The sequence below is a fragment of the Balaenoptera acutorostrata genome, chromosome 14, assembly GCF_949987535.1.
Source record: "Balaenoptera acutorostrata chromosome 14, mBalAcu1.1, whole genome shotgun sequence".
Lineage (NCBI taxonomy): Eukaryota > Metazoa > Chordata > Mammalia > Artiodactyla > Balaenopteridae > Balaenoptera > Balaenoptera acutorostrata.
The window spans coordinates 43,456,368-43,476,044 of NC_080077.1; the positions used below are offsets into that span (position 1 = coordinate 43,456,368).

At 36.0% G+C, this 19,677-nt stretch overlaps 1 protein-coding gene across 6 annotated transcripts in view; it reads left to right on the forward strand.

The window, feature by feature from the left end:
• The window catches only part of CEP85L (centrosomal protein 85 like), a 210,954-nt gene extending 199,138 nt beyond the window's left edge, over positions 1-11,816 (forward strand). For all 6 annotated transcript variants that reach the window (XM_007190766.2, XM_057527706.1, XM_057527707.1 and 3 more), the window contains 3 exons: positions 676-780; positions 2,877-3,108; positions 7,265-11,816. In XM_007190766.2, coding sequence (XP_007190828.1) covers positions 676-780; positions 2,877-3,108; positions 7,265-7,428 — 501 coding nt within the window. In that variant the 3' untranslated portion in view covers positions 7,429-11,816. The remainder of the gene's footprint in view (positions 1-675; positions 781-2,876; positions 3,109-7,264) is intronic.
• Positions 11,817-19,677: the final 7,861 nt, after the last annotated feature.

Consider the following 19,677-nt stretch of genomic DNA (forward strand, 5'->3'; position numbering starts at 1 on the left):
CAAGTTCTTCTTTGGTGTGTAGCTGAAAATCAGATTTATAAGCTGAAATGACCCAAGCACTCTTAAAATATCCTATATTCTACTTTGGTATACTCAAGATTATCTCACAATAGTATGTCTGAATAATTTATAATTTTGTAATGGAGTTGAGAGATTAGTTTATCTAAGTCCCATTATAGACCTTTGCCCTGAATTGAACATCATATTCACAGCTTGGAATACTATACACTGAGAGAGGGTGTTTAGCTGTTTCAAATGATAGAAAACAGGGACAGTCTTATGATCTTATTATCTTGTACCTTATTAATCATAAGAAAAAGGGTTTTTTTACAGTATAGATTTGTTAATACACTCCCAATATATAAACAAAAATCAATAAAATAAGAACTGTTTGTAATATAGTTGTTAAACAGCAACTTTAGATTTAACATGTTTTACCCAGATTAAAAACTTTCTTGGTAAAGATGATATTTCTCCTTCCTCCCTCCTCTCCTGCTTAGGAATTATCCACTCTAGAAGTAATATGGATTGATTAAAAAGTGAAGGCATCATCTTCCAAGGGGTTGGGGAGGTCAGAACATCTAAAGTATTCAGAGCCAGTATTCCTGGTTACCTACCTGATTGCATTTTGCTTTAAGCATTAACATGCTTTGCTTGCAATTCTCTTTATTCTAGTCTATGCAAGGGAAACTTTCTAAAGAAAAACTGACTACTCAGAAGATGATGGAAGAGCTGGAAAAGAAAGAAAGAAACCTTCAGAGATTAAGAACATTGCTTGATGTGAGTAAAAGAAATTCAGATAGCTTTCAAGGATGATTCAGTACCTATTTCAGTTAAAGCAAATGCCTATTTTGTACGTATTCATAAATCATTTTTTAATTGAAGGCTTGATTTTGATGTGCCAGTTAATTAAATCCATTAGGTTTCTTACTAAAATTATAATCTAAAAGACAAACTTTTAGTTTTCTAATGTCTTAGAGACAATTTCACAAACTTAACTATAGCAAAGTCAAATGGTATATAGAGATTAGATCCTAAAGTCATCAAATGATGCATAAGTTGAATATAAAATATAAACAAAATTACCCTTGAAAATCCTTAAGGAAGGAAGGTGCAATGTAGACACTTCATCACTGGCACTGGTCATACTTTCTTCATTTAATTATGAGATGAAATACTTGGCTTGCATTTAAGGACATGTTATACAAAAAAATGCTTATTTTAGTTTCTGAGTCGTCGTCATGACATTTTCCTCTAAATACTTAGGAATGCATCTCCAAAACTTAGGGACAGTTTCCTATATAACCATTTCACCATTGTCACACCCAATAAGAACAATAATTTTCCTTGACGTTTGATAATACCTAGTCTTATGAAAATTTCCCCCCTTCTTCCCCAAATGTTTTTTTTTTTAACATCTTTATTGGAGTATAATTGCTTTACAATGGTGTGTTAGTTTCTGCTGTATAACAAAGTAAATCAGCTGTACGTATACATATGTCCCCATATCCCCTCCCTCTTGCTCCCCAAGTGTTTTTTATAGTGGCTGTTGAAACCAGCATTCAAACAAGGACCATGTGTTGTGTTTTGTCTTATAAAGCTAAAGTTTCTTTCTTCTCCCTGAAGAAACTGGGCATTTTGTCTTACAAACTTGTAAACTTGTCACACCTAGATTTGTGTGATTGCTTCCGCATGGTGTCATTTATCTTGTTCTCTACCCCCTGTATTTCTTGTAAGCTAGAAGTTAAAGCTAAAGATATTAGATTCAGTGCAAACATTTTTTGGCACGAATACTTTGTAGGTATTGTTCACATCATCAAATTATACGTGTTTGTTTATCCCACTGTAAGTGTCACAAATACCCATCTCACTGGGTTAAGGTGGTGACAGACTGATTCTTTCCATTGTAGCATTTTAGCCTCTGCAGTCAGCAGTTAATGGGGTTGTTGATACTTAGGCAAGTGTGTGAATGTGCAGTTTGCCAGCACCCTTTCCCTTGATGGTTTTAGCATACACCAGTGATCATTGTCTGATTCATTAGATGATTAAAACAACAGTAATTTTTTCTAATTATATCATTCCCTTTACATTTATTAGCTGGCATTCGTCTATAAAAAATTGTATTTTCCTCATCAACCCAGGCTATTTGGCTTTTCTGAAATACAGTTCCAACTGGAAAGCTAGTTAAACTTACCTTTAATTAGCAGTTTTCAGGATGAGGAGTAAATGGTGATAATTTGGGGAAGAGGTGAGTGTAGCTTTTTCTGAGCATAATAAATCATGAGTTTGTACTGATACTCCCAATTCAAATTTAACAATTCAGAGTTGTTTGGGGTTTTTTTTTTTTCCTTTGATTTTATATTTTTATTTCTTTTTCTCTTACACTGAAAAGTTTGGTTCCTGTCAACATTAACATAGTAACATATATACTTTTTTCCCAATGTACAAAAAAACAGTTTCAGAGTAACTAAATCACTATTGCTACTAACAGTACAACTGTAGGATGAGGTTTAAATTTTCTTTGCAGTTCTTTTTGTTCTTGGGATACATCTCATAGCAAAATATATACACAACCGAGGTACTTTTTATGTGAGACCGTGAGAGACGCCCTAGAAACTGAGACTGTTTGAATTCATGTTTCCTCTCTCAGGTTTACTCTAGGCCATCAGATGGCACCCTTTCCACTACTTAAATTCTTTTTCTCTCCCTTTTTATTTTTCCTGCTGTATGTATGCAGTTAAATTTGGTTAATGTGCATGGAATATGATTCCGCTGTTTTCTTTATACAATCGGATGGGGGAGTGTTAACCTTTATGGCTTTTGAGTACCTTTCCTCTGTCTAACAACCAGATTTTTGCTTTCTTTATCCACTGCAGAACCAAAGACAAACAGAAGAGACCTGCTCTTTATTGGATCAGGGCCAGGAAGCAGACCAATCCAGGCCGCAGACCGTTCTTTCCAAAAGGCCACTGTTTGATTTGAGTGTGATTGATCAGCTGTTCAAGGAAATGTCCTATTGTTTGTTTGACTTGAAAGCATTGTGTAGTATTCTTAATCAGCGTGCTCAGGGCAAAGAGCCTAATCTTTCATTATTACTGGGAATCAGATGTAAGTGGCTAATGACTTGTTCTTACTGTATTGCTTAACAATTAGAAACGTGTCTCCATGAATCGGGAACTTCTGACTGCCTTTTCCCTATTTGTTTTTATCTCCTTTCCTACTTAGATTTGTATATTTCTGAATCAGTCTGTGGGTCTGAATACCTGTTCCTGCTTCATTGCTAGAACTTGCCTCATTATGCTTGTAGAAATGAGCAGGGTCATAGCTGATATTGACTGCCACTCGGAAGAATGCCCATAAATCCACCTGCTAGGGGATGTTTCCTCTGCTGATTCTGTTACTATGTGACTGGAATGGTAGTTAGCTGTGATTTCCTGATTACTCTTCTAAAAGTAATGATTCTCTTTGCTTTCATGTGGCAGTTGTATTAAATTACTGACCCAGCCATCAGTCCACTGGCAAAATATTTGAAAGAAGGTACTCATAAGCTTTCTTATGTATGTTCTATGGCAGCTGTTTAATGTAAGTGCCAATGCTGTCACATGAGCCAGTTTTCATGGCCCATAGATCTGTTGCCCTTGTGATGCACACCTGCTGGCTTTGTCCCTTCCAATGTGACACCCACCCATTCTGCCTCAGTTCTGCCTTCCTGAACACATAATGGTGAGAACCGCCACAAGAATATCCTAGTGTCTCTTCCTGTCTGTGCTAATTTTGCTGGAACACTCAACTTACATGGCTCTAAATTATTATAATATTGACATGTTGGTCTCTTTTAAATATGGAGGAAATGGACTTCAGTAAGGAGATATGAGGGGAGTAAGACCGTAGTGTTTATGTACCAACACGTTTGTATTGAGTAGTTCCCTAATAATGTGGTTAATATGTGACTGAATGGAGACTAGTTTTGTTTCCAGTTTCATCAAAAAGATTCTACTGTCTTGCCTCATAGTAGTTATTTTGGCAAACCAAATAATACTCCTGATCGAAGTATCTCACTTGTTAAATGAAACATGTGACTGTACTCAGAGATGTCAGCAGAATTTTCCCCTCCACTTCATAAATGTGAGAACACATATATGAGTGCGGGTATGTAAAAAACACTTTTTAAAAAAATTGAAGTATAGTTGATTTACAGTGTTTTAGTTTCTGGTGTACAGAAAAGCAATTCAGTTATACATATAAAATATTTATTCTTTTTCATTATAGCTTATTATAAGACATTGCTGGAAGACCTTGCTGTTTATTTTATATATAGTAGTTTGTATCTGCTAATCCCAGACTCCTAGTTTATCCGCCTTCCCCTTTCCTCTCTGGTAATGAAAGGTCTGTCTTCTATGTCTGTGAGTCTGTTTCTGTTTCATAGATAGGTTCATTTGTGTCGTATTTTGGATTCCACATATAAGAGATATCATATGGTATTTGTCTTTCTCGTTCTGACTTACTTCGCATATTATGATAATCTCTAGGTCCATCCATGTTGCCGCAAGTGGCATTATTTCATTCTTTTTATGGCAGCTCTATTTTTGGTTTTTTGAGGAACCTCCATACTGTTTCTCCATAGTGGCTGTACCAATTTACATTCCCACCAACAGTGCAAGAGGGTTCCCTTTTCTCCACACCCTCTCCAGCATTTATTGTTTGTAGATTTTTTGATGATGGCCATTCTGACTGGTGTGGTGGTACTTCACTGTAGTTTTGATTTGCATTTCTCTGGTAATTAGCGACGTTGAGCATCTTTTCCTGTGCCTGTTGTCCATCTGTATGTCTTCTTTGGAGAATTGTCTGTTTAGGTCTTCTGCCCATTTTTTGATTGGGTTGTTTCTTTTTAAAAAACACTTTAATGTTTAAGTATATTCACTCACTCAGTAAACGTTTATCAAATGCCTTCTATGGTCCAAGCACTAAAGTGCTGATAATGCAGATAAGTTGAATACAGCCCTTGCTCACAAATTAACCAAAACTATTACAGCATTGTGGTAAGTACTGTAATTGAAATGTGATCAGAGGGCAGTGGGAGCACAGGGGAATAAACCAACTAAATCTACTTGGGAAGGGCTGTGAAGGCTCCATGGAGTAGCTGGTGTTTGGCTTGAATCTTAAAGGAGGAGAGGTTTGCCAGGCGAACATGGGGTGTTTAGTTAGCAGTGATCTCTTGGAGCAAGAAATAAAAGCTCACACACAAAAGACTGGTTTTCTCCACCATTTTAGAGCTGGTCACCCCTTCAGCTACTTTGTAACCTTCTACATCTGCACTGTCCTGTGTAGCATTTATTACTTTTTCAGTACCAGGATAAGAGCATGCTCCTAATGTGAACAGAAGGGAGACTCAGCACCTCCCCCGCACAGTGTACAGCCCTTCCAGTCTTCAAAGTCTAACCCCGGAACCCTTACCTTATAGGCTGGCATTGTGCAAATTTGACCAGCCAGCTGATTTCTCAAAAACAATGGAGGTGTTTTGAACCCTTATCTCATCACTCCATCAGTTATCTGTTGATACTGTTCACCCCTCCCTTCTTAAGTCTGGGCTACCATGGTTTCCATGACATCATTCTCTAGGTTCTGCTTCTACCTTCATGACTGCTCAGCCTCAATCTGTGAAATTCTCCACCACTTAAATACTGGCGGTCGCCCAGGAAACTTTTCTTGTTGGTCTTTTGTTTCTGTTTACTTTCTCTGAGTAATCTTGTACATAACCACTTGTTTGCTGTTTTCTCTACACCTTTGACCCATACAGACATTCATCTCTCACCCTGCCTAGAATGTCCCTTTTGGGCTCCTGATTGTACTCACCTGCACATTAGAACCAGCAGTTTCATAGGTATCGCAGACTCAATGTATTTGAAACAGAACCTACTTTTCTTTCCTCCCTACCCCAAACCTGTTCCTCCTCTCAATGAGTAGAACCACTATCCACCTATCACCCCAACCCAGATTTTATCCTCCACCCTATTCGTTCCCCCATCTGTGCCCCGTGTCCAGTCCCTGGCCCCTTTCCAAGCTGATTGATAATCGAACTTCTTCATGTCTATGAGTCCCTTCCTACTTGTGACGTTTATTCCTGCTGCCACATCTCCACTGCACTGTTGCCTTAATTCAAGCTATCGTAGTCCTTCGTCTGGACTGGTTTCTCTGCCAAGCCTGGTGCCCGTCCCACCCCAGTCCCTCTTTACATTGCTGCCAGAGCCATCTGTCTAACCTGTGATTCTGATTTCCTAATACCCTCCCTGAGAATAGAGATAAAGGTGGCTCCCACCTGCCTCTCCAGCCTTGTTTCTTGGACCTCCCCTCTCATAATTTGTGCTCTGCCATTTTAGAGCTGGTTTTCTTGATGTTTCTCAATTTCTGTCAGACTGTTTTGTTTTCTGCTTCTGTATACCTTTGTTCATTCTGCTTCCTTGTCCCATTCAGTGAACCTGTCCCCTCTCCAGTCAGGCCTTTTTTTTCTCTTCTTTGTGCTAATGTAGCCTTTGTGTAGTGGTAGGTCACCTGTGGTACCTGACTGAATTTACTTGTTTATGAAACTGTATGTAAATCATTAAGAATAAGCCACTTTATGCATTATTTTGCTGACCTCAGCACTCAGCATAGTGCCCAGATCATGAATCATGAACAGTAAAACAGTTCAATTAATGTTTGTTAAAATAACAAGTTACCTGACTCCTATGCCTCCAATTAATTAAAAGCTAGCTAACTCAGGGCCTTACCCTCAGTGATTCAGCCATTGGGCAACTAGCTATCAGCCTGATTCAGTTGTTTAGAATCATAAGGTCCCAACACACACACACACACACACACACACACACACACACACACACACACACACACACTCAATTGTTAATACTTTGCAATCTGTAAAAATATAAGATAATGCCCCTCACCACACAGTGATTTTCAGATTTTTGTCTCTGAGTTTGAAGAGAGCTGTTAGAGCATGTTCCTTTTTACTTTTGGAATATTGTCATCCATTAAACCTGTTGAATTTGTGTGTATCACTGTATGAATTTAATGCATTTTAGTTAGCAAAATTTTAAAAGGACCAAGTAGATAAGATGCATTTACTATTGAGTGATGCATAATTTGAACCTGAGCCTGACTTGTAGTCAGTATACAGCATTATATTTACAATGATAATAAGTTGAAAATCCTAAAATGACTTTGTTCCCAAAAAATGTGAGATTTTTTCCATGTTTTATTTCCACAGCAATGAACTGTTCAGCTGAAGAGACTGAGAATGACCACAGCCCAGAAACACTCACTAAAAAACTGTCAGATGTATGCCAGTTACGGAGGGACATAGATGAATTACGGACCACGATATCAGACCGCTATGCTCAGGACATGGGAGACAACTGTGTAACCCAGTGACCAGTGTTGGTCCCACAGCAATAACGACCCATTGTTACATGCTGCTGTGCTAGGTTCTTCACATTTCTTTTCAGGAGCCATGATAGAAACTTGCAAGTGACATACGACTTGCACATAGGTTTTTTTTTCTGTGGATTTGTTCTGTTGGGGAGGAATTGGGATGTGAGGAAGTATCGAAGGGGCTTATCTAATCAGGCAAAAAAATTAAATTACCATTTGAAAAATATGATAAAATGTATAAGAAAAAAATTTCTGTATTCTCAAACTACTGATTGTAGGACCAAGCTGTGAAGAGTGCCCTTCAGATAAAGGGATAGGATTTCTTTTAATCCTGTAGTTTGTGTGTGTGTGTGTGTGTGTGTGTGTGTGTGTGTGTTCACAAAATTATAAAGATTTCTAGGATCAAAGCAAAGCTTCTAAGAAAGGCACACGCTGTATTCTTGTGCTGCTTTTTTTTTCATGGAGAAGCTTGTGTTGTACTTGGGGTTTTCAAGGGCTGGCTGAACAAGAGTTCCCACAGCAGGCAAGTGTTCAAAAAGTAGTACAGCAGGCGAAACCATCTGTGTTTGAACAATCCCTGTGCTGAGATGGTGAGGTTGTAGGGTTGGGTTGATTTTAGTACTGTAGATAGGTCAGCTGTTTTCCCGAGTGCTTGTGAATTGCCTAAGAGATGTGAAATATTGATGTGATGGTTTTCCTGTTAGCATTGTAATGTATGTATTACAAGGCAATTTAACATAATCTGAACTAATTTTAACATGTCCCTTACTATTTACAAGTTTTTGTTTATATATTATATCTATCTATATATATCTATCTATCTATATATATATATATATCAATGTAAACAAAGCCATATATAATTAATGCAAACCTAAGGCCTCAGATCATTATTGTAAAAGAAAGATTAACAAAGTGACTCTGGAACAATAGCTTATTTATCCAAATCTCAAATGTTTACATTTTAACAGTTTTGTATCTGTTTTAAAGTTGAAACTACTTTAAGAAAAAAATCAACCTGTATTCTTTATATCTGAATTATCACTAGCATAAAACAAAATCTAAACCCAGGTGATATTGCAATTCCTTTTGTTAGGTAAAGTACATTAAAAACAGGGTTCTTCATAGAATACAAATTTGGCCAGGTTAGTTCTTCTTCTGGGGTACAGGCTATCACTATGAAATGCAACTGACTTTTTTGTAGACATATAATCATTTAAACTTCCAAATGAGTATTTCCCTGTTTTAATTGGTATTTTGGAAGGACTATATATTTCATTGCCTTCAGAGCATTTAAATGTACGTTCTTTTTAGTGTACTTAGTTATGGCAATCATTGTCCTTTACAAGTTGTTTTGATTTATCTCTTGATGCAACCCCAGGTCTCATTTAGGTCAAGACTAAATAACAGGTAGAAGGAATGAGGGATGTTAATCAAGCAGGAGAATATTGTTTGAGGCAGGAGCAGATCACATGTCTGTTTTCTTGCCGGGCTTATATACTGGTACAAAGGCTGCTCCTAGAAAAATACGTTCCTAAATGTTTTCAGCAGTGAAAACATATTTGGGATAAGGCCTTCAAGGAAACTACCCAGGAAGACATTCAGTTCAGAAATTGGCTTATATACAGCTCTCAATAGTTATTTTATAGTTATATTTCAACAATCAGTTATAATACATTGTAAGGACGTCAGACTTTCCTTCCGTTCAGTGCCTGAGTCCTCCCTGCCCTTTTAAGTCTTTAGGATCTGGGCACTAAGAAATCAGTGCATTGTAGTGATTCTGCATCCCAAGGTCCCTAACCTAATAAGGAAGGACTTAGTCACTAGTAAGAATTTGGCTTTCTCGTGTGTTCTTTTGTTTTTGAATGTTGGTGGTTTGAAGACAATCAGGGAGTAGTAAATTTGTACCAAAAATCTGATGCAAAGAATTCTGCCTTATAAAAATTAAGATCTGTAAAAATGGCCCTTTACAGTAAAGTAGGTAATAGCATCTGAAATAGATAAGCCACAAGTGTAGCACACAACACTTTTACAACCTCTTTGAATAGAATCCCCTCCCCCACACCCCCAGCCTCCATAATTTTGAAAGTAAAGGTACCCTAAAATGATAGTGATAATGGGCAAATAATCACTGATTTGGGTCACTAGGTTCTTAAATTTATATGTTTGGGGGTTTTATGGTTAAACAAACTTTTGATCGTTTGTTTTGATCACTGTAGATACTTTGTTTTCTGGCTTAGTTGGGATTAAGTAATTTATATTTTTAAAAAATAAGTTAGCTTTCTAAAACTTGCAGAATTTGACTTAGTTCACATATCTTGAGGTTAAAACAAATTTAACCTAGTAGAAAACTAACTAATTACTGCTGGTGTATTTCAGTTCGCAAAATGTATACTCCACATAAAAAGGGGATTTAAGATGTGATAGTGTAAGTATAACCTTGAAGTATAGAATGTAATCTCTTGGAGTCTGTGTTTTGTAAAGGGGCCTAGATAATAAGTAGACAGACTTGGAGGGAATTTGGAGGGAAATAAAACTAGTAGTAGTCTAATTTGTCAGTATTTAATTTTGATTTTTATTTTTCAGAAAATTCCCCTTTCCCAAGACAACCTTTTGTATTAGAATAGTAAGAATATCAGTATCTCATTAAAAACAAAGATTTTACTGTTAGGCTAGGTATGATGGGCAAATAGAAACACTATAGCATCTTGTCCTAGTTTGAACTAGGATATTCTTGGAAGTTATTACAGTGATTGTATGTCTGAGGTGAAAATTAACCTAAGTTTTAAAGTAAATCTATTTGAAATTTTGCTTAAGTATTGACTAGGTAAGCCATGCCTGAATTAAAAAAAAATAATAATAAGTGTGACCACTTTTTGTATTTGAAATAGGATTCAGTATTTAATGTTAACAGTATTTTATTTTAGTGAAATTTGTTTTTTGGTCATGACAATTTATTAAACTGAATTAGACTTCTTCCAGTAGCCTGTTAGAGACAATCTCAAGAGCCGGAAAGTGTTGCTAAAATGGATATTGTACATTTCTGACTCACTAATGAGTTTATAAATTAATTCTGTCATAGTTCAAGACTTATTAATAGGATTCTCTTAGAGGGCATTTTTAAAGGAACTGCTTTATTGGGAAAATGTTCTTTCAGTATCACTAATAGTTTATTGAATGATACAGTAGCTGAGAACTTGGACTATATTTTTACATCACACAGTTCAGCTCAGGCACATCTTCAGTTTGGATTATTGGCATTCTCTTATGCAGCTTTCTATCACTGTAGATATGTAATTACAGAAATAAGCAATTCTCATAACCATGCTCACTCAGACTGTGTCATTTGAAACTGCCAGTAGCTAGAGCTCTCAGAGCCAAAGTTAATTCATTTTGTTTCCATTTTTGACAGTTTTTTTTCCAGTGTTCACAAAACATAAAATTTCTAGCTTTACCCCAAAATGTCATGGTGGAAATTGCTGCATGATAATGTTCTACATTTAATCATGAAGAGGGAAAGGTTTTGGATATTTGGATTTTTTCTTATTTAAAAGAAGTATTGAGTATATAAAGAATGTAGTTTCAAATCAATAAGTCATTAACAACACTACTACAGCTGCATACAGAGAACCTTTTGTGCCTTTTTGCCTGCAGTAAGCATTCATTTCTATTTTACATGAGCTGTAAGAATGTTGATGATTATTGCACCTTGTTCTTCTGTAAATAGACTTGATTAGGATTTTTTTTTCCTTTTTTTAAAAGCTAGGAGCAGTTTTTCGTTACTAGGTAGATACCTTAGTAAACATGAGGGGAGGTATCAGATATCTGTCTTTGGAGCCCAGCCTTTTCCCTGTTTAGTGAGCAGGAAACTCCTTTGGAGTATAGTCATTTGTGTGTATATGTGTACATATATGTATAAATAGTTATTTAAATATGTAAACATAAAATTCAGCATCACATTGGTGTGATGACAAGAAGTAGTAAGGTGCTAGGTGGTTACGTTAAAAGCACAGCAGAGTGTATAATCAGTCACTATGACTGGTGGTTTTTGTAAACTAGGTTCAGTTTTTGAACCACCCAGAATACCTCATGTGTAAATACAACGGTCATGACTTAATTGAAATACAGTTATTGTAAAAAGAATGTGAAGCCACTGGTTGGCTTACGCCTTCTGATCTATCATCCTTGCCTCTTTTTTTGTAAAGGGGTTGTTTTTTTTGTTTTTGCTTTTTAATAGGGTTTACAGCTAGAATTTTGAATGCCAAAGTTCTATTTATTAAATAAAAAAAGTTTTCAATGTTAATGGCTAAGTATTTTTCCACTGGACTATTATTGTTTGTTGATGTTGGAATTTGTATTAACAGAGAAATAAATTTTTTTATAAAAGATTTATGTCTACCAAGTGCCTAATGTTAATATAAAAATGTATTTGAAATTTCAGACTCTCTGAATTCTCAGTAAGAATATGCTGACTTGACTTTTTAAAGTTTTCTTTAAATACGCAAGAGAAAATCTTACTAGGTCGGGGACACTTCTGCCTTCTAGGTCTGTCTTACAGGTTCTCTTCAGTCATCGTAAAGCTTTTTCTCAGGGCCTTCCCCTGAAGGGCACTGAGATTTTCTGATGGCAGGTGCTGTAACTACAAGGGCATGTCTGTGCATTTCAGCTCATAGCACTGTGTCTGTACTTTGAATTTCTAAAATACTTATTTGAATCAAGTCTTCTTTCTACTTTTCCAACAGGCAAATCAGATTTCAGTTTTTTATATTGCTGAAAGCTTGGGCTGGCAAGTTAAATCTTTTTTATTTTCTCCCTTCTAATCAGAGATATTAAAACCTTAACTGAAACATATACAAATAAGACCTTGTTGAAAGGTTACTCTGCAGAGGCCTTGACATCTCAGTTTTGATGGCACCCTGGGTCCTTGTTCTAAGTCATATGTGCCTTCATGTCTCTGGCTGGTTAATATTTAGATTAGCAGCATCTGTTTCTAGTCCAGCTAACTTGGCATTGCTATCAAGAGTTTTAAATGAGGCATCTAATTCAGTTAACAGGAAGAAGAATCATGCATTACAGACCCCTTAGGTTGCAAGCAAATGACTTGGAAATAAAAACAGAATGGATAAAATCCTAGAGTATTTCCAAGGTGATTAATGAAGAGGTTTCTCCTTTATAATGAAAGATACGACTATTTTGATCTGGTTTTAAAAAAAGTGTTTTGATGGAGTCAGCAGAGGACTTACGGGGTACATCCCAGTGATTTTGCCAGTACTTTGAGCTTCTCTTTATGCCAGCTTTCCCAACCAACCAGAGTCATTCTATGTAGAAATGCAGAGGACTCAGTTAAAACGAGGGGTAGAATATGCTGTTAGTGATGGTGCAAAATGGCAGCGTGTGGATCCAGTAGAGCAAACCGTTTACAAATGAATAGCACTCTTAACATCATGTCAGTTACGATGGTCTCCTTGATTTAGAGGAGATTCCAGTTTGAGGACTGAAATTGGGATAAAAGATTTCTTCAATGTTTAAATAAAACTGCTGTCCCTGACGAATTCGGTGCGATCACACACACACACACAAAAACTTTCCATTTTAGCCAACCCGTTTTTACTTAAACACAGTCTTGCTTCACGATCTCTATTGATTCCCTTATAATAGAAGTTTGAATTACACATACACCTACCCTGTGACCCGGAAATTCCACTCTAGGTGTTTACTTGAGATAAATATAAACATTCATCTAAAAAGAGACTTGTAAATGAATGTTCACAGCAGTTTTATTCATAATAACCAAAAACTGGAAATAGCACAGGCATCTGTCAGTAAGAATTCTCGGCCTAGAGTTGAAAAACAGCATTCTTTCACGACCTCGGGTTTTAATTGATTGTCGCTTATATGTCAATCCTTTAGGAAAATGGAGTAAAATTTAATAGACCACAAGGCAATGGAGCATCAGAGTTGGAAAACAGACCTCCTTTCTACCAGAGGCACTTTTGTTTACACTTCCCTCCGGAGCATTTCCCTTTGTTATGCTGCCACCTGTGTTCCATGAGTCTCCACACTTGATGTGAAGCGCTTGGTTTTACCCTTCTTGAAACAAATTTTTTATACCCTTGTTTGGGTGCTGGTCACTCACCAGACTTTGAGCTCTTTTAGAGCAGGCACTCTGTCTTATTAAACTTTGTGTTTAATGAGCAAGTAGGAAATACTAACCTCCAGAGATGTGCAAATACCTGGCCTTAGCCCCAGGAAGGGAGAACGATTTCCAAGAAGAAAAGAAGTGATCTTTAAAGCATAATTCATCCTAGAAGGGTGTGGTGCTTTTAATGGGACAGGTAAAGTGATAATAAACCCTACTTAGGCAGTTCCATTTTCCCCCATCTCTTGGACCTCTTGCTAATCTCTCCTGTCACTGTCTTCTTTCTGCCCTTCTGAGGCAGAAAGCCTGCTCTGCAGGCTACAGGATTGGACACAGTTATTTCCCAACCCCAGTGTTCCTGGAGCATAGCAATCTCATCGGGGTTTAGGCCAGCCGTGTAGGTTTTGTAAGGGCAAATCCAAGGTCTTAGAAGAGGAACAAAATGTCAACTTGAACAATGAATGCAGTTTCATCCATATATATATATGTGTATATATATATATATATATATGTGTATATATATATATATATATATATATATATATATATATATATGCACAAATCTGGAGAATAATCATTGAAAGAGAAATAGTACAGCTGGCATCCCTTCTAAACAAGGAAGCAAGGTAGTTTAATTTACATTTTTTATTCCTACACTATCTGGTCATAAACCAAGCAGTTAAAGTTGTGTAGTGGCCTGTGATGACTAAAAACAATACACAGAAAGTGTGTTTTCTATATCATCATCATCATTATCATCAACCAACATTTGAGCATAAACCAAGTACAAGAGCCTTGCATAAATTATCCCATTTATTCCTCTGTATAATCGTCTATGAAGTAGGTGCTATTATTATTCCTATTTCAGGTGAAAAGATTGAGGCACAGAGAGGTTTACTATCTTGACCAAGTTGGAATAGCTTGTAAGAACCAGGCCTCGTAGGCTCCAAAGCTTGACTGAACCACTCACTAGAGTTCCTCCTGTCTCAGTTTTGTGCTCAAAATTAAACTCCTCCTCTTTCCCAAACCTGCTTCCTCATTAGGCTTCTCCAATTCTGTGCATTGCACCTTCATTCCAGGAATCCTTTCTGGCTCTTTCTTTCCCCTACATCCCCATTTGTATTAGTTTATAACAACACAATTTGTTACCTTACAATTCTAGAGATCAGAAGTCCAAAATGGGTCTTACTGAATTCAAAAGGTGTTGACAGGACTGTGTTTTCTTTCTGGAGGCTCTAAGAGAGGATCTGTTTCCTTGCTCTTTCCAGCTTCTGGAGTTTAACACATTCCTTGACTCGTGGCCCCATTCTCTCTTCAAAGCCAGCAATGCCGACCCTAATCCCTCTCACATTGCCACCTCTTTGGTTCTTGTCTGCTTCCCTCTTTCCCTTTTAAGAACTCCCTGTAATCACATTGTGCCCATCCAGATAATGTGATATTCTCCTTATTTTAAGGTTGGCTGATTAGCAATCTCAGTTCCTCTTTGCCATGTAATCAAATATATTCAGAAGTCCCAAGGATTATGATGTAGTCATCTTTGGGGGACTGTTCTACTTTCCATACTATCTCATAAATGAATCAGTTGTCAAATCTTGCAGGTTCTGTCTTCTTTGATTCTTTCACATTTGTCTTGGGTACTTCGTTTCCATTTCTTTTGTTCCATCTAATTGAGGCCCAAACTACTGTAAAACAGATGTCAGATACTTGAGCTTAAAAAAAAAAAAATTAAATTGGAGCCTCCAAAGTCAGCTTTAAAACTATATCATTAATGATTCTGGTATTTGCTTCACTCAAGAAAAGACATGTAAGACTCCTGATTCAACTTCTCAAAAGAAAAAAAAAATGTTGTTTTTTTTCTGAGAATTTCTGAATCTTTATAGCATCATTATTTGTTAATGTCTTATAGAATGTGCCAAAATCTGGATGTCTGATTCTTTCTGATGATTAGATTTACGGTAAACAATTTTGGCGAAAATGCTACATGAGTAATGTGTGTTTCTCATTCATCGCATTTGGAAGTTTATGATAATGGTTTGTAACATTATTAGTGATGCTGAATTAGATCATGCGGTTGTGCTAAATGATCCCCTTTAACATTAATTGTCAAATGAAGGACAGATGGCAAGGCCTTGGTCCATATAAAGTAGAGGGTTGGAACTAAGTAAGACCTTTACATAAAGCCAGGATCTCCAAAAGATCACATATTCAATGAAAGGAAGAAATGGAGGAAAATATACCCTCTAGTAAAAGGAAATTTAGTTTTCAAGGACTCAGCTGAGGGGGATAAAAAATGTCCCCTTGAGAATTTGCAACCATAACGCTACCTTCATGTGGAATGAGGTTTGAATTTATGCTACATTTGCGAGCCAAAAAATCCTAAGGCTAGAAGTTGACTTTAGGAGTTCTGGGTTAGCAGCTCCTTGGAATCCTGGACAAAACAAAACATATCTTCCCTGGAGGGAAGCATTTTGAACTGAGTCCTCACGGAAGTCCCATGGATTTGTCCTTGTGAACATCAGCTCAAAATCTAAAATTTTAAAACAGAAGGAAAAAATAAAGTCCGCAAACCAACAAATAACAGAGTTAGGCCCTAAATGTGTCAGATAATGAAGTTATCAGATGTATATTATAATATAGAAATTACTATGTAATTAAATTTATATAAAATTTAAAACTATGCAGAAGTTATGTAACAGATGGTGACTAGAAGAGGCACAAAGGAACTTCTGGGGTTCTGGCCATGTTCCATTTACATATTGATCTGGGTGATGTTTACACAGATGTTTTCACCTTATGAAAATACATCAAGTTGTACCCTTATAATTTACACACTTTTCTATATGTATGTATCATTCAATTAAAAGTTTACACTAAAAAAAAACAAGGAACTTTGGGAGAAAAATAGAATTTTTCGAAGTGAAAAATATAATTAAATTTAAAATTTAAATTTTAAAATTAAATGGAGCAAATAAGTAGCATATTAGGTACAAAAAAGAATTCATGAAGATAGTCAAGAAGAAGTCACCCAGATAAGAAGGTTTAGAAACACGGAGGATATAATGAGACAGTCTAATACAAATTTTAATTGGAGTTTTCAAAAGGAGAGATTTGAGAAAAGGGAGAATAGGAAATATTTAAAGAGATCATATTTATTTAACAGGATTGGTGAATTTTTAAGGACAGAGAAAAACATGAATTTAGAGAGTCATGAAATTCAATTAAACTGAAACCAGAAAAATGAAAAAGAAATTCTACCTGGACACATTGTAGAAAAACTCAGAATCTTAAATTTAAAAGAAAGATTTTTTAAAAGAGGTAGAGAATAAAAGGTAGAATAACTTCAAAGAAGCAATTAGACCAGCAGAATTCTCATAAACAATAACAAAACACAGAAGACAGTAGAATATCTTCCAAAGACTGAAACAAAATAGCTGTCATCATAGAATCATATAAATTATTCACAAGACCAAAGCAAAGACATTTTTCATAAAAACAAAATTTGGAAAGAGTTTCAAATCAATAGACCTTAATAAAAGAACTCCCAGAGGGTAAATTTCAGGAAGAAATATTAAATTCAGAAAGGAGGATAGAGAAGTAAGAAGGAACAGTGAACAAAAAGCTGCGATACAAAAAACACTGTATAAAACAATAAAAGAAATATTTACTTTTTGGCCTTTATTATGTTGAGGCAGTTTCCTTCTATTCATATTTTGTTGAAGGTTTTTATCATGAAAGGGTGTTGAATTTTGTCAAATGATTTTTCTGCATTGGTTCATATGGTCACATGGGATTTTTCCTTTGTTCTGTTAATATAGTGTATTACATTGATTTTTGTATGTTGAACCGTTCTTGCCTTCCAGGAACAAATCCCACTTAGTCATGACGTATAATGCTTTTAATATGCTGGTGAATTAAGTTGACTAGTATTTTGTTGTGACCCCATCTTTGTTTTTTAGTTAAATTTACTGTGATGCACCTAGGAGTGCTTTTGTTTATATTTTCCCTGCTTAGGTTTGATAGGGCTCTTTAAATCTGTGAATTGATGTCTTTCATGAGTTTCAGAAAATTCTCAGCCATATTCTTTTGCATATCATTTTTGTCCTGCTTTCTCTCTTTTTTTCCCCCACATCTGTACCTCCAGTTATGTGTTTCTTCTCTTTTATCCACTATGTGTCTTATGTTCTTTACTCTTTTGTTCCTCTTTTCTTCATTCTGAATATTCTCTTCTGATATATCTTCTAATTTACTATTTCTCCTTTTTGCTATATCTAGTTATCTGTGAAATCCAACCATTGCATTCTCAATATCAGGTGTTGTGTTTTTCAGTTCTAAAATTTCGATTTGGTTCTTCCTTAGAATTTTCAGTTTTCTGTCAACATTATCAATTTTGTCATTAATTTCTTGAGCTTATTAAGCATAAATATTTTAAAGCCCATTATCTGTATCCCCAGTTGGATTGTTTCTACTGTCTGTTGTTTCACTTCATTTTTAAAATAAAGTCTTTTTTCCTCAAATACCTGATCATATTTTTATTGAGAGCTGAATATTTTATATGAAAATATTTGAGGCTCTAGATAATGTTATATCACTCCAGATAGGATTTAAATTTGCTTCTGGTAGGGCTAGGGGCACTAATCACCCTAGTCAACTCAGGGCTTCAGTTGATTTAGAACAAGAGTTTGAGCCCTTGGGAGAGCCCCTCTACATCTGGCTCACCTAGCAGAATCCCAACCCAAAGTCAAGGGCACTTGCCAGGGCTTCCCTTCCTAAGAGAGCTATGGATTCCAATTTTTACCTCCTAGTCCAGAGATTAGGTGAGCAATGACCTACAGGCCAAATCTAACCTACCACTTGGTTTTTGTAAATAAAGTTTTATTGGAATACAGTAATGCCCATTCATTTATCTATTGCCTAAGGCTACTTTTGTGCTAAAATGGCAGAACTGAATAGTTGTTAGAGATTATATGACCCTCAAAGCCAAAATTATTTATTATTTGCAAAATTTTGCTGACCCATGTCCTGGGTCCCTAAGTATAAGGGAAGCTCTGTCCAGCTTCTCTGCCTCTGAGCTATCTCTTCCAGAAATGGCAGATATCCCTAAAGGAAAAATAGCCCCTTTTTGTTTCTTTCTTGTACTGGATCTTGATCCTGTAATATTTTTTACTGCACCATTAGCTCTCTGATGTCTTCAAGTAGATTATTTTTCCAGCATTTTCTAGTTGTTCTCTGTGGGGGGGTTCATCTGAATTTCTTAGTTTGCCTTTATTGGAAGCAGAAATCTTTATAAGAGTTTTTATAAGACATTTTAACCACCAGTTTTTAAACAAATTCAGTTTGACAATGGGTACTCCATCATCCCCTCTTGTTGGTTAAAATATTGTTTGCCAGGGATATTGTCCTTTATTACTTTTGATCTCTTCTAGTTGCTTGCTCTAGTGATGTAGGGTGCAGTTATTCTAGAGTTGGTTCTTATAAGAACTGCTATCACTACACAAAAATTCCTTCCTTCCTAGACTATTTCAATAATATATTTACTTCACTAAGTTCCTTCCCCTTTTAACCTATCCTGCATATCTGCTTCTGAATAATCTTCAAAATGGCAGTCCTAATCAGGCTCTCAAAACCTTCAATGATTCCCATTGTCTAAAGAAATCCTTAACTTGACATTCATGTTGTGGTTTTTTTTGTTGTTGTTTTTTTTCTCATCCTATTTTTCAAGTTTTTCCCTTTCACTAGTCTGGTCAAAATATATTGGTCACATACACTGATCAAAGTGGACACTCAGCTCTGCTAAAAAAATACCAAATTACTTAGTCAACTTAATGCTTTTTTCTCCTTTAGAATGAACTTCTTCCCATTTCTACTTTTCAAAATTCAATTCACGTGGCATTATGCCTAACCATATCTTCCTTATCCTTTTATGCCTCATAGTGGCTTGCACCTGGTGCTTATTCAATAAACATGTTTTTCACTGGAAATCAGAGTCGGGTTCTGAAATATTTGCTTTGAGTAATTTCTCAATCAATATTTCTGTTATAGAAACAAAGATAAGCTATTTTTCATTGGAGTATTGACAGTCTTTTATTATTTCTTCCATAAGTGTTTGAATC